Here is a 17272-nt window from a genome sequence, read left to right on the forward strand (position 1 = left end):
AGAAATTTTGATTTAAGTAACCATCGCAACATCATTCAACAAAATCAAAAAACAATAACGACAATTATGTAGCTCAGTGTAGTCTACTTGTATGCCAAGCTCCACTGAAATCGGACAAAAAGTGTAGGAGGAGTAGCGTTTTGAAAGTATTTCAAGAAAATTTTTATTTCTAGTACCCATGGCAATATCGTTTATCAAAATCCAAAACTGGTAAAGAGAATTATGTATCCTATATAACTTATGTGCCAAGTTATACTGAAATCAGACCAAAACTGAAGGAGGAGTAGCATTTTGAAAGTATTTCAAGGAAATTTCTATTTTTAGTAACCATGGCAACATCGTTCATCAAAATCAAAAACTTATATTAATAATTATGTATCTTAGTGTGGTCTACTTGTGTGCCAAGTTATATTGAATTCAGATCAAAACTGTAGGAGAAGTAGCGTTTTGAAAGTATTTCCAAGAAGTCTCTATTTTTAGTAACCATGGCAACATCGTTCATTGAAATAAAAAAAAACTGATATACAGAATAATATATCTTAGTGTAGTCTACTTGTGTGACAAGTCAGACGTAAACTGTAGGAGGAGTAGCATTTTGAAAGTTTTTCACAGAAATTTCTATTTTTAGTTACCACGGTAATATTGTTCATTGAAATCAAAAACTGATATAGAGAATTTTGAACCATATTATAGTCTGCTTGTCTGCAAAGTTTTATTGAAATCAGACCAGGACTGTAGGTGGAGTAACGTTTTGAAAAATTGTTTACAGACAAACGGACAGCTAGACGGACAGACGACAAACACCTTACTATCGCATAAGCTTTACTGGTCTCTGAACAGTAGAGCTAAAATTGACCTTAAATCATAAAATCAAATATTAATAATTAAAACAAAAGATATTTTTTCCAATTATATTTTCAGACACTAAAATCATTTATGTGTTTAGAGTTTTTGTTCTGAACTCATTAACGGACAGAAAAGTGTTTTTTTTAATGGCACAATGATTTACAATTTGTTTTAAGATCTCCAAACTTATTTAAAGTTTCTCCTTAATATATTATATGTACATGTCGGAAGATGTAACTCTATTCAGCAACCACATGCCTTAACATTTTCAATTTAATACTTAATGAACTGTGTTCTATTCAGGCAGTAGCATCTCACATTGTATAAAATATATTATACATATACCCAAATCACATCCTATTTTGTTGTTTAAACACCTTCTTTTCTTTTGAATTGACATACATGTACATATATATATATATATGTCATACAGATAGAACACCAAACTTCACCCTTATGCTGCATATTAAAAGTCATATTGTGTGTGAACTGTTTAAATACAAGAATTTTTGTGTACTCGCAGAAAAGCAAGATACATAAGCTAGTATTTTTATACATTTAATATAATGTACGGTAAAATAAAAAAATTCAAACATTTAAATTAAATGCCCACATGCTAGAGAGTTTATCCAAGATATAAACAATATTTATCAATAACTATATCCCATATTTACAATAATCAAAAACAGAAGCTTCAATGTCAAGTATACACGCAGTTAAAAGTCTTTTGTTCCATTCATGATTTGTCTGTGTTTGATGCATATGACAACTAAATGTACTGCCACAGTCCTTACATATGAGCATGGAGGTACCTTAATTATGTATATGTTTCAAATAATCTACAGTAAAACAAGAGTTCAACAGACCTTTGACAGTGTATGTATTTTTTTTTTTTACACCTGTCTGACTTTCAGTGACATAACGAGCAGAAATTCATGATAGGCAGGGTTTGACATTAAGGCACGTCCGACCGACCCAGTCTGGTAAATGAGTGGTCCAGTTGTGTAAAATGTTCGTGATGTAGACCGACTGGTCGTGTGGATGAAATAAAGTTAACCCTAATTTCAGTCTTTCTAATACCGGTAAATATTCTAAATTTTTTTAATCTTATTTGTCTGATTGTAACCATCACTCTGTAGAAGAAAATTTTCCCGCATGACACAATCGCTATTTTTAATCCGGCTGTAATAGACCTGTCGTGATCGAAACTAACTTCGTTCAGTATAAATTGGAATGAATAGCAAACTTATTGATATATATACTATAATAAATTCTTTAATTTATTTATATTTAGGATAATTATTTTAATAACATTTGTAGAGTGTTTTTAAGGCTTATAATACTTATCAAGACTCAATGGCCTGCGACCTATGGAACAGTCTGTCAAAATATCTTAACAGGTGCGAGAGACGATATCTTTATTAAAGTATGCTTTCCAACCTTTTTTCCAATAATAATTAGCAGGTTATAAAAAGTAAATTTTCAAGTTTGGTCAAGGCTACTGATTTTACGGTCAGGGCTAGTAAAAATTATGGGAAGTAGCCCGACTGGTCTAGTGCTCATAAAAGTTAATGTCAAACCCTGATAGATGAGAAGATGTTTTACTCCATATCATTAATCAACTGCTTAGTAAACATGTGAAATTCTCCACTGAAACACTTTTAAAAATAAGTTTCTACATAAATACACTAAAGAATCAATGAACAACTCATAATAATTTGATTGATTTTTACATCACTGTGCCTTTAAACAAAATGGAATACATATAATAATTTTTTGTTAAAATTTCTTATATGAAACACCTGCGAAGAAAATATATCTCAAACATTCAAATGTACGGTGAAATTTTGTTACCTCAAACCCAATGGGACTGGGAAAAAAATGAAAAATCCAAGGATTCAAGATATCAAGAGTAAAATACTGCAAAAATAAGTTATTTGACTTCCAAATCTCTTTGAAATATCCATGGAATTTGAGATATCAATGTTCAAGATATCCAAGTTCAACGGTATACAATTTTTATTCCATTAATGCTGTTTAAGAAATCAATAATGTGCATGTAAAAACAATAATATAGGTTACACTGTAATTTTCAGAGAAGTATTTAAAAGGCACAGTATCACAAATACATGATTTCAAGAAAATGTTTTATCATTACTTTGACTTTTGTCCACATAATACAGGTAATACAATATAATTAGGATCAAAATTCATTTATAATCATGATAATGAATGAAATGTAAGGAACATGAATAGAAAGTCAGAGCTGCCAACATAATAAAATGAAAAACCATAATGAGGCCACTTAGCCACCTGGCCCTAGATATTTTAATTCTGATTTTTTTAAGGTGATTTAGATCGCAAGTTAGCACAGTACTGGACCATGACAATACAAGTATTCTCTGTAAGTAATGGACTTTTTTATCATAATAGTGAAAACTGATGGTGGAGAGCTATGAAAATACTGGTTTTTCAAACTATTGATGACTAAATAGATAAATCGTAAGGCAAGCATGTATTTAAAACGTTCAAACCATAAGACAAAATTGTAAGGGTTGTCAGTTCTGGACAGAAAATTTAAATGAAGATTAAAATATTCCACTGGTTTACATAATGTCCCTATAAGCATTCTCTACAATATACTAATTTTTTCCCCCAAAATCACTCTAGTGGAAGGTATCTCTCCCTATAGTTTTCATTACCTATACCAATGATTGCCCCCTCCTCTGAGAACTGGGGAACCTGCTGTGGGGGATAATTTCCTGAGGAATCTGTAATGGGGATGGCTATGGTCTGTGGTATATGTCCCCCCACATCATTGGGGAAAGAAACGGTCACTGCCGTGAGCATAGAGCTGGGGTCACCGTTGGGCTGGTACCCTAAGTCCTGTTCCATTGCATACCCCCCACTGACTGGGGGAGGGGGTTTGGCTGCTTTTCTATGTCGCGGCACCAGGTTATCCTCAATGTGTGTCTTCATGTGTCTCTTCAGTTTGCCGTGTTCTTTGAAGGCTTTGGAGCAGAGCTGACATTGGAATGGTCTCTCGTTCGTGTGGGTGCTACAATGAAATACCTAAAATCTATCATCTGTATAAGGGAAGTGACAAAATGGTAAGGCCACAAAAACTAATTTTTAGTTTCTTGAGCCAAAAATTTTCAAAATTCAATGTGACAGGCAGATCTTCATTGATTTGAAGCAGATGTTAACTCTTTTTTCTTGTCAGCCAATAAAATGATATCAATTGATTCTTAGTTTTTTGTACTCTTATAGTAATTATTATTTGTACTCAACCTTAAGTAATCTTATTACAAACATTTTTTAGAGAAATTAATTCACAAAGTACCATTTCCAAAAAGAAATGTGTTCTGTATCTTATCAAAACGTCTTTCTCTAAGCAAATATGAAAAGGGACAAAACTCATTTTGTCAACTTGGAAAAAGAGAAAAATTGATTTATTTCCCTTTTCAATGAAATGTAGAGATAACAAACAGTCATCAAGCTTACAAGTCCATTGAAAAATGTTAATAAAATTGACCAATGTGGCAGTAATTGACCTGATGTGGCGGTACCTGAGGAACTGTAGATTTTTTTTTTTGGCCTAATTCAACCCCCATTAAAAATGGTGCATATATGCCAGAAACTCATAAGTTTAATTATTGTCTCTACATTGTATCAGTATTAATCAAACTAAAAACAAGCTAGTGCACATATATGTATATTTTATTTTTCAGCTTTTTCAATTTACATTAAGCATGTCTGAAAATTTTTAGTTTACCAATATAAATAATTTACAAAGGGATTATCTTGCTTACCGTAGATGAACTGTGTATTGCGAGGCCGATGGCATTTTCTTGTTGCAGTAAGAGCAGGTGTAGATTTTGCCGTATTTATTGTCATTCAGTTTACCCTCCAAGACGTGACCCTTCATGTGGATTTTGTATGTCTCTGAATGCTTGAATGCTTTTTGACAGACATGGCACTGGTAGGTTTTATATGTTCCATGAGTGATCTTGTGTTTTTGTAGATTTCCATACTGCAAAAAAAAAAAAAAATAATAAAAAAAACATAAATAAATAAATGCAGTTATAAGCACTTTTAAATATGTTTGCACTAGATTGTTATCAGTTTATCATTTATAACCAGGCATTAGACAAAATTATTATAGCAACAGTATTTTCTCAAAATTTCTTTGCATGAAACACGATAATTATTTGACTTTCAAATTCATATAAATGTCATTGAATAGTACATAAATTAATTCTGGAATGGAATGTACCAGATTAACATGAGTTTTATGCATATATACATATTTATTTCATTTAATTTACTCCTCCCACCTGTCTGAAGGACCGCCCACAAATCTCACACACATATGGCATGGCTCCTGAATGAATATTCATGTGGACAGTGAGGGCGGTGCTTCCCGAGAGATATTTCCCACAAACTTCACACTGGTAAGCCTTCGTTTTCTCATGCGTGTGTAACTTCCTGTGTGTGTTCAACGTATCGCTCTGCTTGAATGCTTTTCCGCAAATATCACAAACATAATCACGAATGTTGCTATGTACAAATCTTTTGTGTTTATGCAAGCTGTTTTGATGTTTAAACGTCTGTTCACAAATATCGCACTGGATTCGTTCAACATTGAAGTGAATTTTATAGTGGGAACACAAGTTTTTCTTGTTTTTATACACCTTTTTGCATATATTACACGGCAACTCAAGGTTAGGCTTATTGAAGTCGACTTTTCTTATCCACTGGAGGTTTTCCTTGAACGTTCTCTGACAGTTGTGCATGGATAGGAGATAGAACATGCTGTACGCCTGCTTGCACTGGGAGCACACAAACTTGTTACCGGCACACTGTCTACACAGTGCCTGCTGGTTGCACTGTTCTGTAACTCTTTCACAGTTCTTACAAGCCCCAGACTTTGTCCCTCCGTCCTCTCCATTAATACTTTGTTCTATACCTTGACCTTCACAACTGTGTTTGAGATACGTCCTTTCTGAATGAAAACTTTGGGAACAATTCTTGCAGATCAGTTCTTCAGGGTTTGGTTCCTTGTTTTTTTTCGCGTAAGGCACCCTTTCTGCATTGCAAATCTTCATGTGCTTGCCAAGTGTCCCATTCTCTTTAAAAGTTTTTCCGCACGTAGAGCACATGAAATCGCGATTTTCATTGTTGCAGATTTTTAAATGTCTCAGCAAGGTTGTATTCTCTTTAAAACATTTCCCACATAGTGAACACATATACTCTCGATCTTCACTGTGAGCAAATCGCTTGTGCTTCTTAAGTTTACTACTGTCCTTATAATATTTAAAGCAAATATTACACTGGAACCTTGTATCACTATAATGCGTCTTATAATGCGCACAGAGATTCTTTTTACTCTTGAACCGTTTATAGCATATATTACATGGAAGGTTGCCTTCCAGTTTCTCAAAGTCTATAGCCAGAATTTCCTCCATGTTCTTGGGATAAGATTTCCTACAGTCATGCATGGCAAGGATGTAGAACATCTTGTACCTCTGCTGGCACTGTTTACAGGAGAATTCATTACCACAGCATTCCTCACAAAGCAGAGAGCCCACCTCCCCCATATCTTCACCTTGAATTGGTTTCTCACAGTTTATACATGTCTCATTCAGATTCTCCTCTTCTCCATTTTGCTCATCCTCACCATGGATTTTCTTGTGTATCTCATAAGCTTTCTCATCAGGAAATAACCCCTTACACTTCCTACAGGCAAATAAATTCTTGTTGTGTTTGACCTGGTGTTCGTATAACTCCTGCTTGGTTGTAAACTCCTCGTTACATTGAACACAGACGTGGAGTTTTTCCCCATCCTTGTCGGATTCTTTTCGCTTCATTTCTTTATCCACTGTGTGGGTACTGCGCTCATGTTTCAGAAGACCATGCTTTGTAACAAAACTTGAGGAACAAAGGTCACAGAAAAATTTCTTCTCTAGACAGGATTTTGTCGATTTCTGATGAAGACGGAGTTCAACAATGGAATTGAATTCCTGCTGACAACCCCTACATTTTTTAGCTTTTGATGTTTTTGTTTTCTTGTTTCTTGACTTCTCATTGGTTGTTTTATTGTTTCTTGATTTCTCATTGGTTTGTTTCTTGATTTGGGTTTTGTGTGAAGCTTTTCGATTGGCTTTCCTTCCTTTCTTAGCTTTTGACTTGTTTGTGGACTTTTTATTGGATGCCTCTTTACTTTGTTTGCTGCTTTTAGATTTCTCATTGGTTTCTTCCTCGTCCAGTAATTTAGCACAAATGTTAGATACAACATCACTCAGGGTTTTTCCCCCTTCATTGTCTTCCACAACTGTATCATCACTTTCATACTCCATCTCTGAAGCATAGATTTGTAAACTTTATACATGTATACAGTATGTGTACTGCAAACATGGAAAATATGCTTAAGAAAATTAACCCCAGGCACACTGTTCTTTCTAATGACTTGCATTGCAAAATTAAACACCTAAGTATTTTGCTGAGCAAACCTGATCACAGACAACAAATTAAACAATACAAAAATCTGTCTTATTCCTTTCAATAGAATTCTTTCTCCATGGTCATTTCAATGAGGTGAAAAAACAAAATTTATATTTGGCCTAATCAAAACACTTATATTTTCTAATTACCAGTAATAACACTCTAGTTCACTTACCTGATGTCATCGTTTTCTTTGCTCTAGTTCCCACAGTACCAACAAAATCATTGCTTCCTCTCTCTTCCTCATCTGGCTCCCAATCCTCGTCATTATCATCATCTAAAAAATCATCACCCTGGTCATCATCTTCAGTGTCATCTTCCTCTGAAGTCCTCTTAGCCACCTCCTCTACGTCAGGTACAACGCTCTCTCGTTTTCTCTTCGCTTGCCTTGTAGTTATGGTGGATTTGTTTTGTTGAATGTCTCCAACAGGCACTTTGTCCTTGATCCTTGTTAAGCTTTCATCTTCCACCTTGACCTCTGTGACCCTTTTGACCTCTGTGACCTTTTTGGCCTCTTGCTCCCTTTTCTCACTGGTACTATTGACACAATGTACATCAGCCTTCTCGATCTGATCTCTTCCTTCATCTCTACCTAAACAATAAGTAAATATATAAACAATAAGTAAACAATATGTAAACAATAAGTAAACAATATGTAAACAATAAGTAAACAATATGTTAACAATAAGTAAACAATATGTAAACAATAAGTAAACAATATATTTACATTTAACAATATGTAAACAACAAATTAACAATATGTAAACAATAAGTAAACAATATGTAAATAATAAGTAAACAATATATTAACATTTAACAATATGTAAACAACAAATAAACAATATGTAAACGATAAATAAACAATATTTGAATTTATAAATAAACAAACATGTATTAAAATAGGAAGTGCAACATGACACTATGTAATAAAGTTTCTGTGAATATTTCATTAAATTTGAATCCATGGTCTAGAAGGATTTGTTGATAAGAGATGGGTATGCCCCAATATAAACAGATTAGCAGTATCCTTGTTTAAACAATAAAATGCTTTATTTGGCAGTTAGTATGGAATCAGTGTCACAGCTGTTGCAGAAAAAATAAATAACCTGCGTAAGCGGGTTATATACTGTAGGTTCCTTATTTTACGCGAGTACTCAATATCGCGAAATGGCTCTTTCCTGCCAAATTTCGAGAACAATAATTCGCAAGTGGCTGGTTGATCAAGAGATTTTACATGGAATTCAGCGAGTCGTGCTTCTCGCGTAATTACTCGGTAATTAATTCCTTGCGTATATTTAGGAATCTACAGTAATTTTTTTTCTGCAATAGCTGTGACGTTAATTCCCGTACTCATAACTAAAGAAAGACATTTTACTGTTTATATTTATATCTGTATAATAATTTATATAATCATTTATGGAGGGATTAAAAAGATAAATTATTGTATTATTGATATGTACATCACAGTACATTTCATTGATGGAAGAGCCACTGATCAAAAAATCTGTACAGGTCATATGCCTAGTGTTGTTCATGAACTGATAAACGGCAATGGTTTTCTTTAGAAATAAAGGAGAAAATATTCAGTGGATGTAAATATTTTGATATGAAAACCCCAAATATTTTTCAATCAAAACAAAAAGGAAGGTACACAATGCTCTATATAATAAAGATGCTGTGGAAGTCTCAAAAAATAATTTTCAGTGGTATAGGATGAGTTGCAAATAGGAGATGTACCCCCAAGTATTCAGGATGTATGGAAAGAAGGACAACCCAATCACTATAACCCCCCCCCCCCCTTCCCCAAACACATACACACACACATCAGGCACTTCAAGTAGTAGGTATAAAAATGTTTCACTATCAGGGAGTGAATCTCTCATCTAAAAAAAAAAAACACCTACCATAACAGTGAGTAAGAAATTCCTCAAGTAGGTCACATGCTCTGCTCTCTAGAAAGGAGGTTCCTTTGGGTGAGGTGAGATGGATTCCTTTTCTGCGATCCTCCTTTACTACCAGGAGTAGATACTCATGGTTTGTCTGCTTCAACTTCTCACACTGAAAGAGGTATTTAAGTGATATATTGTGTAACTAGAGAATAATGTTTGTTGTAGTGTAAATATTCTTAAAATAAATTCAGTTGTCTGACATGGTTTAATCTCATAGTTACATACATTGTACTATATTCTAATCACTCAAAACAACACTTCAAATATGCCCTAGATCAAACCAATAATTTAAAAATTTGAACGTTCAAGTATAAAGGAACATGTACAGCATTGTGAAGAGTTTCGAAGATCCTGACTTCTCTGACAGCATCATTCTGAACTTCCGGCATCTGCTCCTTGTCAGTGCACTCCACAAACGTCACGTTGACTTCTTCCTCCATGGTAAAGTGAAGCAATCCTTCCTCTTAAGTCAAACCTAAAACAAGATAAAATCAAAGTTAACAATGGCCACGCAAAGCGGAGCATCTCCTTGTAAAGAGTATATCTATAAATCAGGACAGCATTCAACATCGATCCCGATGCAAATAATGTCACTTCCATTTCACACAAGACATAACACACCAACAAACACACGATTGTGTTACTCTATCTCCACCAACTCCGTTGTGAGGGGATAATAAGAAAGGTTCCCAGTTACGAGGTTGGGGTAGATTCTTATTGCATCACTGTGCCCTTGTACAGTTCACAGAGTTGTTCTAATGACCTATTCTGCAATTTTCAGTTATTTATCTAAATGGCATCTGTCCATAGTTTGAGATTTTCATCTTTAATTTGGTGTTTGCAATACTTTGTCTTAAATTTTTAATGTATCTTAAACATCTCATTCAACAGTTGATTCTGTCCTTGAAATTAAGTCAATTACAGGGACAAAACTGATTGTTTAACTGGATGTTTAAGAAATTGAATTGACATCTACAAAATGTAGAAAAGTAAACTGATAATTCAAACTATACATCTGCAGTATGAACACTGAAGAGACATATTATCAAACCGCGAGGAAAAAAAATCTGCAAAAAAGGTTTCCTCTCTTTGTATTAAGGTTTTTTTTTATTGTTGGAACACATTCATGCTTAAAAATATTTGCACAGTTTTTCTGTTTCTTTGTCTGTTTAAGGTCTCTTTGAGAGTTTTTCATTCATATCAAGATGCCACCATTTGCTGGTGAAGGACTGAAACTTAGACTGGTACTTAGCAGTTGCGGTCTTTGAGCGGAGAGAGATATTTTTTGTGCCAGCACTTATTGCAACACAGGACCTTGATTTATACAGTCTCATCAGAAAGACTGGTTTCCTGGTCCCCCAGTGGGATTCGAACCCACGACATAAGGTTCAACTCCTTACCATGTTACTCCACGACTCTAGAGCAAACACTCTAACCACTGCACCATTCAAGCTTTTCATGTCTGTTTGCAAAGTTAATGATTAAAATAGGTGCTTATTCATGTAACATGAAATTAAACAATCTTCCAAAACTAGTCAGGTCCAGTACAACCTGTACATTTAACTACAAAGCTAGAATTACCTACTGTAGCTTCATTTAGCTACCTGATGTAGCTTTATTTAGCTACTTAATCAAACATTCCTTAAATCAGCATTTTAAAATAGCATTTAGCTACTTAATCAAACTTATTCCTTATAATAGCATTTTTCTCAGGATGTGCAAAAAATCGAACTTTGACACAGGGATAATTCTCAACTTTGAACTCATCTGAAAACAATTTTTGAAAAAAAATTACTCTTTAATATGTGTCTTTTCCTGCACAATTGCAAATCAAAGTTCTAAAAGTTCTGGGGCTATATACAACAGTCAATTGAGACAGAACAGTTACTTCTTGAATGAAATAACAAAAAAGACAAGTTTTGGTTAACAGGATAATTGATTTGTAATTATTCAGCACAATATGGTGTAATCATACTTATCCAATGCCTCTCCACACACAAGGTGGTGTGCAATTACTCAAACAAAGGAAATACATCTTTTGCTTAAAAGTATTCAAATGCAGCAATATTTAAATTAGGCCCCTATCTCTGCTTTGGATTGCTTTTTTAAAAATCTTTAGTATAAATATTGGTTGTCATGTACTTGAGATTTTTTGTCCTTTTTTAATAAAAAGCAAAATTGTAAAAATTTGCATTGAAATAGCTAAACAAAGCTATCTGAAATAGCTAAATAAAGCTAGGATAGGTAATTCTAGCTATGTAGCTAAATGTACTGATTGTACTGGACCTGCTAATATATCTATACATGTATCTATCAGATAGCTTTACTTAGCTATTTCAAGACAAATTTTCACAATTTTACTTTTTATTTTAAAGAGACAAAAAGTCGCAAGTAAATGTCTACTAATATTTATTCTAGGTATTATTTAAAAAGCAATCTAAAGCAGAGATAGTTTTAACATTGCTGCGTTTGAACACTTTTAAGGAAAATATGTATTTCCATTGTTTGAATAACTGTGCACCACCTTGTGTGCGATGAGGCGTGGATACATATGATTACTTCACATTGTGCTCATGTTAACCAGAACTGGTTTTCTTTGTAATGTCACTCAAGAAGTAACTGTTAGATCACAAATTAACTGTTGTATATAGCCCCAAAACTTTTAGAACTTTGATTGCAATTGCGCAGAAAAAGACACATTTCCAAGAGTGATTTTTTCATGAATAGTTTTCAGATGAGTTCAAAGTTGAAAAATTATCACTGCATCAAAGTGCAATTTTCTGCACTTTCTGGGAAAAATGCTAATTTGAGAAATAAGTTTGATTTAGTAGCTAAACAAAGCTTCTTCAGGTAGGTAAATAAAGCTATGTAGGTAAATCAAGCTACGTAGTTAAATCTAGTGATTGTACCAGACCTGTCTATTGATTATGACTGCAACAATCCCAAGGATTGGATAGGAAATGTATGAAAAACGGTCCCAAAACTTTTATCTAATGATGCATGATCCAGGTCCCACACTGGGATTTGAACCCGTGACATAAGGATCAACTTTAATTTCATACTTAGACTGTGTTAGAGAATGCGTTCCTGAAAAGTCGGTCATGATTAGGCCCAAAGACAAACCTTGTTTGATTTGGAATTAAAAAGGACACTTAGAACCAAAAAAAGATTGAGAGAAAAAGCACTCAAAACTAAAAAACCGCTTGATTGGGCAAATTTTAGACAAATTAGAAACAAATTTAATAACATGAAAAAGCATGCAATTGAAAACTACCAAAATAATATTGAATCACAACTCAATGATACAAGCAAAAACAATTCAAAACTATATTGGAAACTTGTTAAGGAAATTTTTAAAACCAAACCAAGAACAGACATTCCCCCGTTACAATATACGTCCAAAAGTGGTGGTGACAAGATCGCCTTTTCAGATGATGATAAGATAAATGTTCTTAATGATTACTTCACTTCAATTTCATGTGTTGATGATGAAAATTCAGATTTACCTGAAGAAACTCCTATGTGTGACACCATATTTGATAATATACATATTTGTGAACAAGAAGTAATAGATATTCTATCTATACTCCCTGTAAATAAGGCCACTGGAGCAGATTCTATCAGTCATAAAATGTTAAAAACTACCAAATTTTCTATTGCGAAACCGTTATACTTACTATTTAATCGTTCATTGAAAGAAATATTTTTCCTAACAATTGGAAAATAGCTAATGTTATTCCGCTTTTTAAAAAAGATGATCTACAGTCTTGCCTAACTATAGACCGGTTTCATTACTTAGTTGTGTTAGTGAAGTCATGGAACGTATTGTATTTAAGCATTTATACTACTATTTTCATTGTAATAATTTTTTTTATCAACCCAAGCTGGTTTCCTACCTGGTCATTCAACGGTGTATCAATTAATAGAAACGTATGACGACATTGTTAGACAAATTGATGAAGGGAAATCTTGTTGTATGATATTTTGTGATTTGTCTAAAGCCTTTGATCGTGTCTGGCATAAAGGGCTCTTATTTAAACTAAAGATGTATGGTATTAATGAAAATGTGTATCTCTGGTTAAAAAGTTATTTAGAAAACAGAATGCAAAGAGTGATGTATAGAAATTTGTTATCTTCGCTGGCACCTTTGCAGGCCGGGGTACCTCAAGGTGCTAGGTCCATTGTTATTTTTGATTTATGTAAATGAAGTAGCTGACAAAATGTCAAGTTTTTGTAGATTATTTGCTGATGACAACAGTTTACAGTATGCTTCAAAATGTGTAAAATCTATTGAAAGTAATTTAAATAATGATCTTAAATCTTTAGAAGAGTGGTCAAAAAAGTGGTTACTTAAATTTAACCCCTCCAAGACTAAAGTAGTATTTTTTAACACAAAAAAGAATTTAGAACTCCCTAAGCTTCTTCTTCAAGATAACCAATTAGAATATGTTCAAACCCACAAGCATTTAGGAATAACGTTTTCATATAACTTAAGTTGGTCATCCCATATTCAATTGAAATCTTACTATTAAATGCATACAAGAAATTGGGTCTTTTGAAAAAACTAAAATTTAAAATAAATCGGAAAACTCTTTCACTCATGTATACATCATTTATCCGCCCTCAACTTGAATATGCGTCAGTAGTATGGGGTGGTTGTTCAACTACAGATTCTGAAAAATTGGAGAAATTACAACTACAAGCAGCCCGTATTGTTACTGGTCTAACTCTATTAGCTTCTAGAGAGTCTTTGTATTTCAAAACTGGCTGGGAGCCGCTAAGTGATAGACGCAAGCTACACAGATTAAATACTATGTATAAGATTTATAATAATTTAGTTCCTGATTATCTCTGTGATATTATACCTGATATGCGATATAACGCTTCCACTTATACAACAAGAAACTCTCAAAATTATAACATACCCATGTGTAGACTGCAAACTTATAAATCATCATTTGTTCCAACTGTAATTAATAAATGGAACTCATTATCTAGAAACTAGAAACTCGAGCATACTTTCTGCCTTTAAAAGAACGATTTTACAAAAAATAGCAGTAGCTCCTCCTTATTTCAGTTTTGGAAAAAGACGTAATAATATACTGCACACCAGGCTTCGGCGCCACCAACATATAAAAATCTCAGCTCAAATCTCAACCTCAAATCTTAGATAACTGCCTCAGCTGAGATTTTTCTAAAACGCCGTGCCACCAACATTTCTGAGATTCATCTCACGTAAGCTGAGATATGAGAAAAATCTTAGACTTATTCTCGTTGTTACATTCGACCTTTTTTCTTATAACGCACGAAATTGTTGAATCAATGAGAGGATTCACCTTTCCGTTAGTTGTTTATGCCATATTTTGGTGTAATTAATCACGAAAATACACATTCTCCACTTCCTTCGTCTTTTATTTGCTGTTTCGAGCCATTCACGCAAAGGATTCCATTACGATCTTTGCGACAATAAATATTCACCGAGTCCCCATAAAAATATCCCTACAAAAGAATAACACAAAAAATATCCGAACTTTATAGTCTTGGTTCGTCTGTCAACATAAACACACAAAAATATACACCGAGGCGTCACTTCCGCCATTGTGACGTTACGTGTCGAAAGATTACAGAAAGTAGATGGGTGGATCACACATTTTTCTTTCTTCAATTTTATTTTGTAAAATGTCAGATAATCTATTTATTACATTTTATTCTCCATAGCAAAAATATCTTAGGTAAAGGGACTTTTTGTCCCTATTTAGAATTTTTTTTTTAAATCATTTTTTCATCAAAGGAAATAAATTTTACAGCCGAAATAATAATTTCAATACTGCCAATTCGGCGTTAAGAAATAAACAGATTTTTTTTCTAGCCAATCAAATGCTCGATATATAGCTAATTTTCTTGCATCATAATTTTTGGGAGTGTTTCGTAAAATTTGTGCATAAGTTGCGACAGAAAACATGTCGTGGGGCAGGTAGCATACAAGTATGCTTGGTTTTACATGATCCCAATTTATCAAGAAAATTTTGATACGAATGTTTAATTATCAGATAATTTCAAGTCCACCCCCTTTCCCCGAAGAAAGAAAAACCTGAACTATATGGACATGTTTATGAACGAGGTTAAATAAAATATCGCATACATAAAAAATTCCAAGATCCATGTAAGAAAATGTCAGAGAAAAATATTCATCTTTTTAGATATATTACACTGGAAACCTAAATCAATCTCACATACGCTTATCAAGTGACGATTAACTGATTAATTCCTGTTGTCATATTGTAAATAAAAGTTTCATGGCGTGTTCAGGTAATATTTGAAACAAAGGACCATGCTTTTTTTTAAATTTCAAAATGTAAATGGTCTTTTTTTTTTGGTTTTGTTTTTTGTTTTTTTTTTTTCAAAAGAAAAAAAAAGATTATACTTGTAGTGATTAATACATGTACTTTCGAATGGTCATAAGTCAGGCTTATTCTTATAAATAATATGAACGGTCAAGGATTTTTGTGTGCAATGTATTGTGAGTATAAAGTAGATCCCAATTAATTCTCAATAAAGAATTTTATAGATTTAAATAAGAACCAAATTAGAAAGACTCTTATCATCAATGATTTAGAAATGGTGATTTATAAATTATTTCAAAAGCATAGAAATATTTGTACATGAAATTCTTTTAATATTTTCGTATAATTTACAAATAGATAATGTTTACAAATTAAAAAAAATATTAAATCTACCAGAGAAAGAACAAAGAAGGGGTCAGGGAGGTTTAATATTTTATCCAGTCATATGTCCTCTTCTGATATACATGAAAATTGTGATTTAGTATTTACCATGCCGCAAATAGCAAATAGACGAATTTAATTAATTGAATACATTTATTCCTGTATGAATGGAGATATTATACATGTTATGACGTATATTGTGCAACTAGAATATTTCTATTAATCTTTCTTTTTCGTTTTTTTCTTATTTTCTTTCTTTTTTTCTTGTAAGGTTTCCAGTGCATTGTTTCAATGCATGAACAATATCATAAGATTTTTTACATGTGTGTAAGACCCCCCTCCTCCCAAAACCCCACCTTTCGTAAACATGGCATATCACAGGATGATCTAGTTTTGGAAGAAATTGACATGCTTTTCGTGCTTGCACATTAGTTTCGTGTATTCATGGATAAAAGTGTGCACTGTCATAACATTTGCGACCATTATTCCATAAAACAATTCTGTGATATTTTGTCTGAGACTACTATGTACCAATCTCAAGATTTTCTGAGAAATCTCAGATTTTTTTCTCAGCTGAGTCGGGAAAAACTTTGGTGGCACGCACGTTTGAGAAAAATCTCAGATTTGAGAATAAACTCAAAAAGATAAGTCTGAGTTTGAGAAAATATTTATTTTGTGGCACTGTTTGGTGAGAAAAACTCAGATTTTCTGAGAAATCTCAGATTCGAGAAAATCTCAGCGTTGGTGGCCCCGAAGCCTGACTACAGCATAACTGTGCATTAAATATTGATCTTTATAGGTGTAACATTACATCATTACATCAAGTCCATAATGTTCTTGTGGAAAAGTAGAAGACAAACATCATTATTTTTTCTCTTGTTCTAATTATACTAAGGCCAGGAAAGATTTTTTTGACAAGTTTTTGAGATTTGATAAGGTTCATATTGTTGACACCCACATTTTACTGTGGGGGGATAGTACTTCACTAAGTATTGCTGAAAATGAATATCTTTTTTCCATTGTGCATTCATATATTCAGCACACTGGCAGATTTAAATGATATATTGTAATTGTTTATGTATTGCATTTGTATATCACAAACTTTCTTGCAGTTTACAAATTCATGTTGTGAGTTTATCAAATTTATTTCTAAAACTGTGTAACACATTTAACTTAAACTTTATAAACTTCTCATGTAGGGAGAGGGCGAAATAAGTTTTAAGAACTTGTGCCAAATCCCACTGTATA

General features: G+C 33.2%; 1 protein-coding gene across 1 annotated transcript; it reads right to left on the minus strand.

The window, feature by feature from the left end:
* Positions 1 to 2893: 2893 nt before the first annotated feature.
* LOC133198249 (zinc finger protein 493-like) lies at positions 2894 to 7535 on the minus strand. Its single transcript, XM_061334372.1, has 4 exons — positions 7526 to 7535; positions 5184 to 7207; positions 4659 to 4879; positions 2894 to 3904 (listed from the first exon to the last, which is right to left on the minus strand). Exons 1-4 carry the CDS (start codon positions 7533 to 7535, stop codon positions 3508 to 3510), a joined length of 2652 nt encoding a protein of 883 aa, XP_061190356.1. The 3' UTR covers positions 2894 to 3507.
* Between the last annotated feature and the right edge of the window lie 9737 nt (positions 7536 to 17272).

The sequence above is a fragment of the Saccostrea echinata genome, unplaced genomic scaffold, assembly GCF_033153115.1.
Source record: "Saccostrea echinata isolate AGI-Se365-2 ecotype Australia unplaced genomic scaffold, CSIRO_AGI_Sech_v1 ptg000033l, whole genome shotgun sequence".
Lineage (NCBI taxonomy): Eukaryota > Metazoa > Mollusca > Bivalvia > Ostreida > Ostreidae > Saccostrea > Saccostrea echinata.

Excerpts from the sequence above, each read along its gene's own strand:
- LOC133198249 (XM_061334372.1), bottom strand. Across the intron at positions 4,880-5,183 it reads GTGGGCGGTCCTTCAGACAG|TATGGAAATCTACAAAAACA; the intron begins GTGGGAGGAGTA and ends TTTTTTTTGCAG. Across the intron at positions 3,905-4,658 it reads CAATACACAGTTCATCTACG|CACCCACACGAACGAGAGAC; the intron begins GTAAGCAAGATA and ends ATTTCATTGTAG.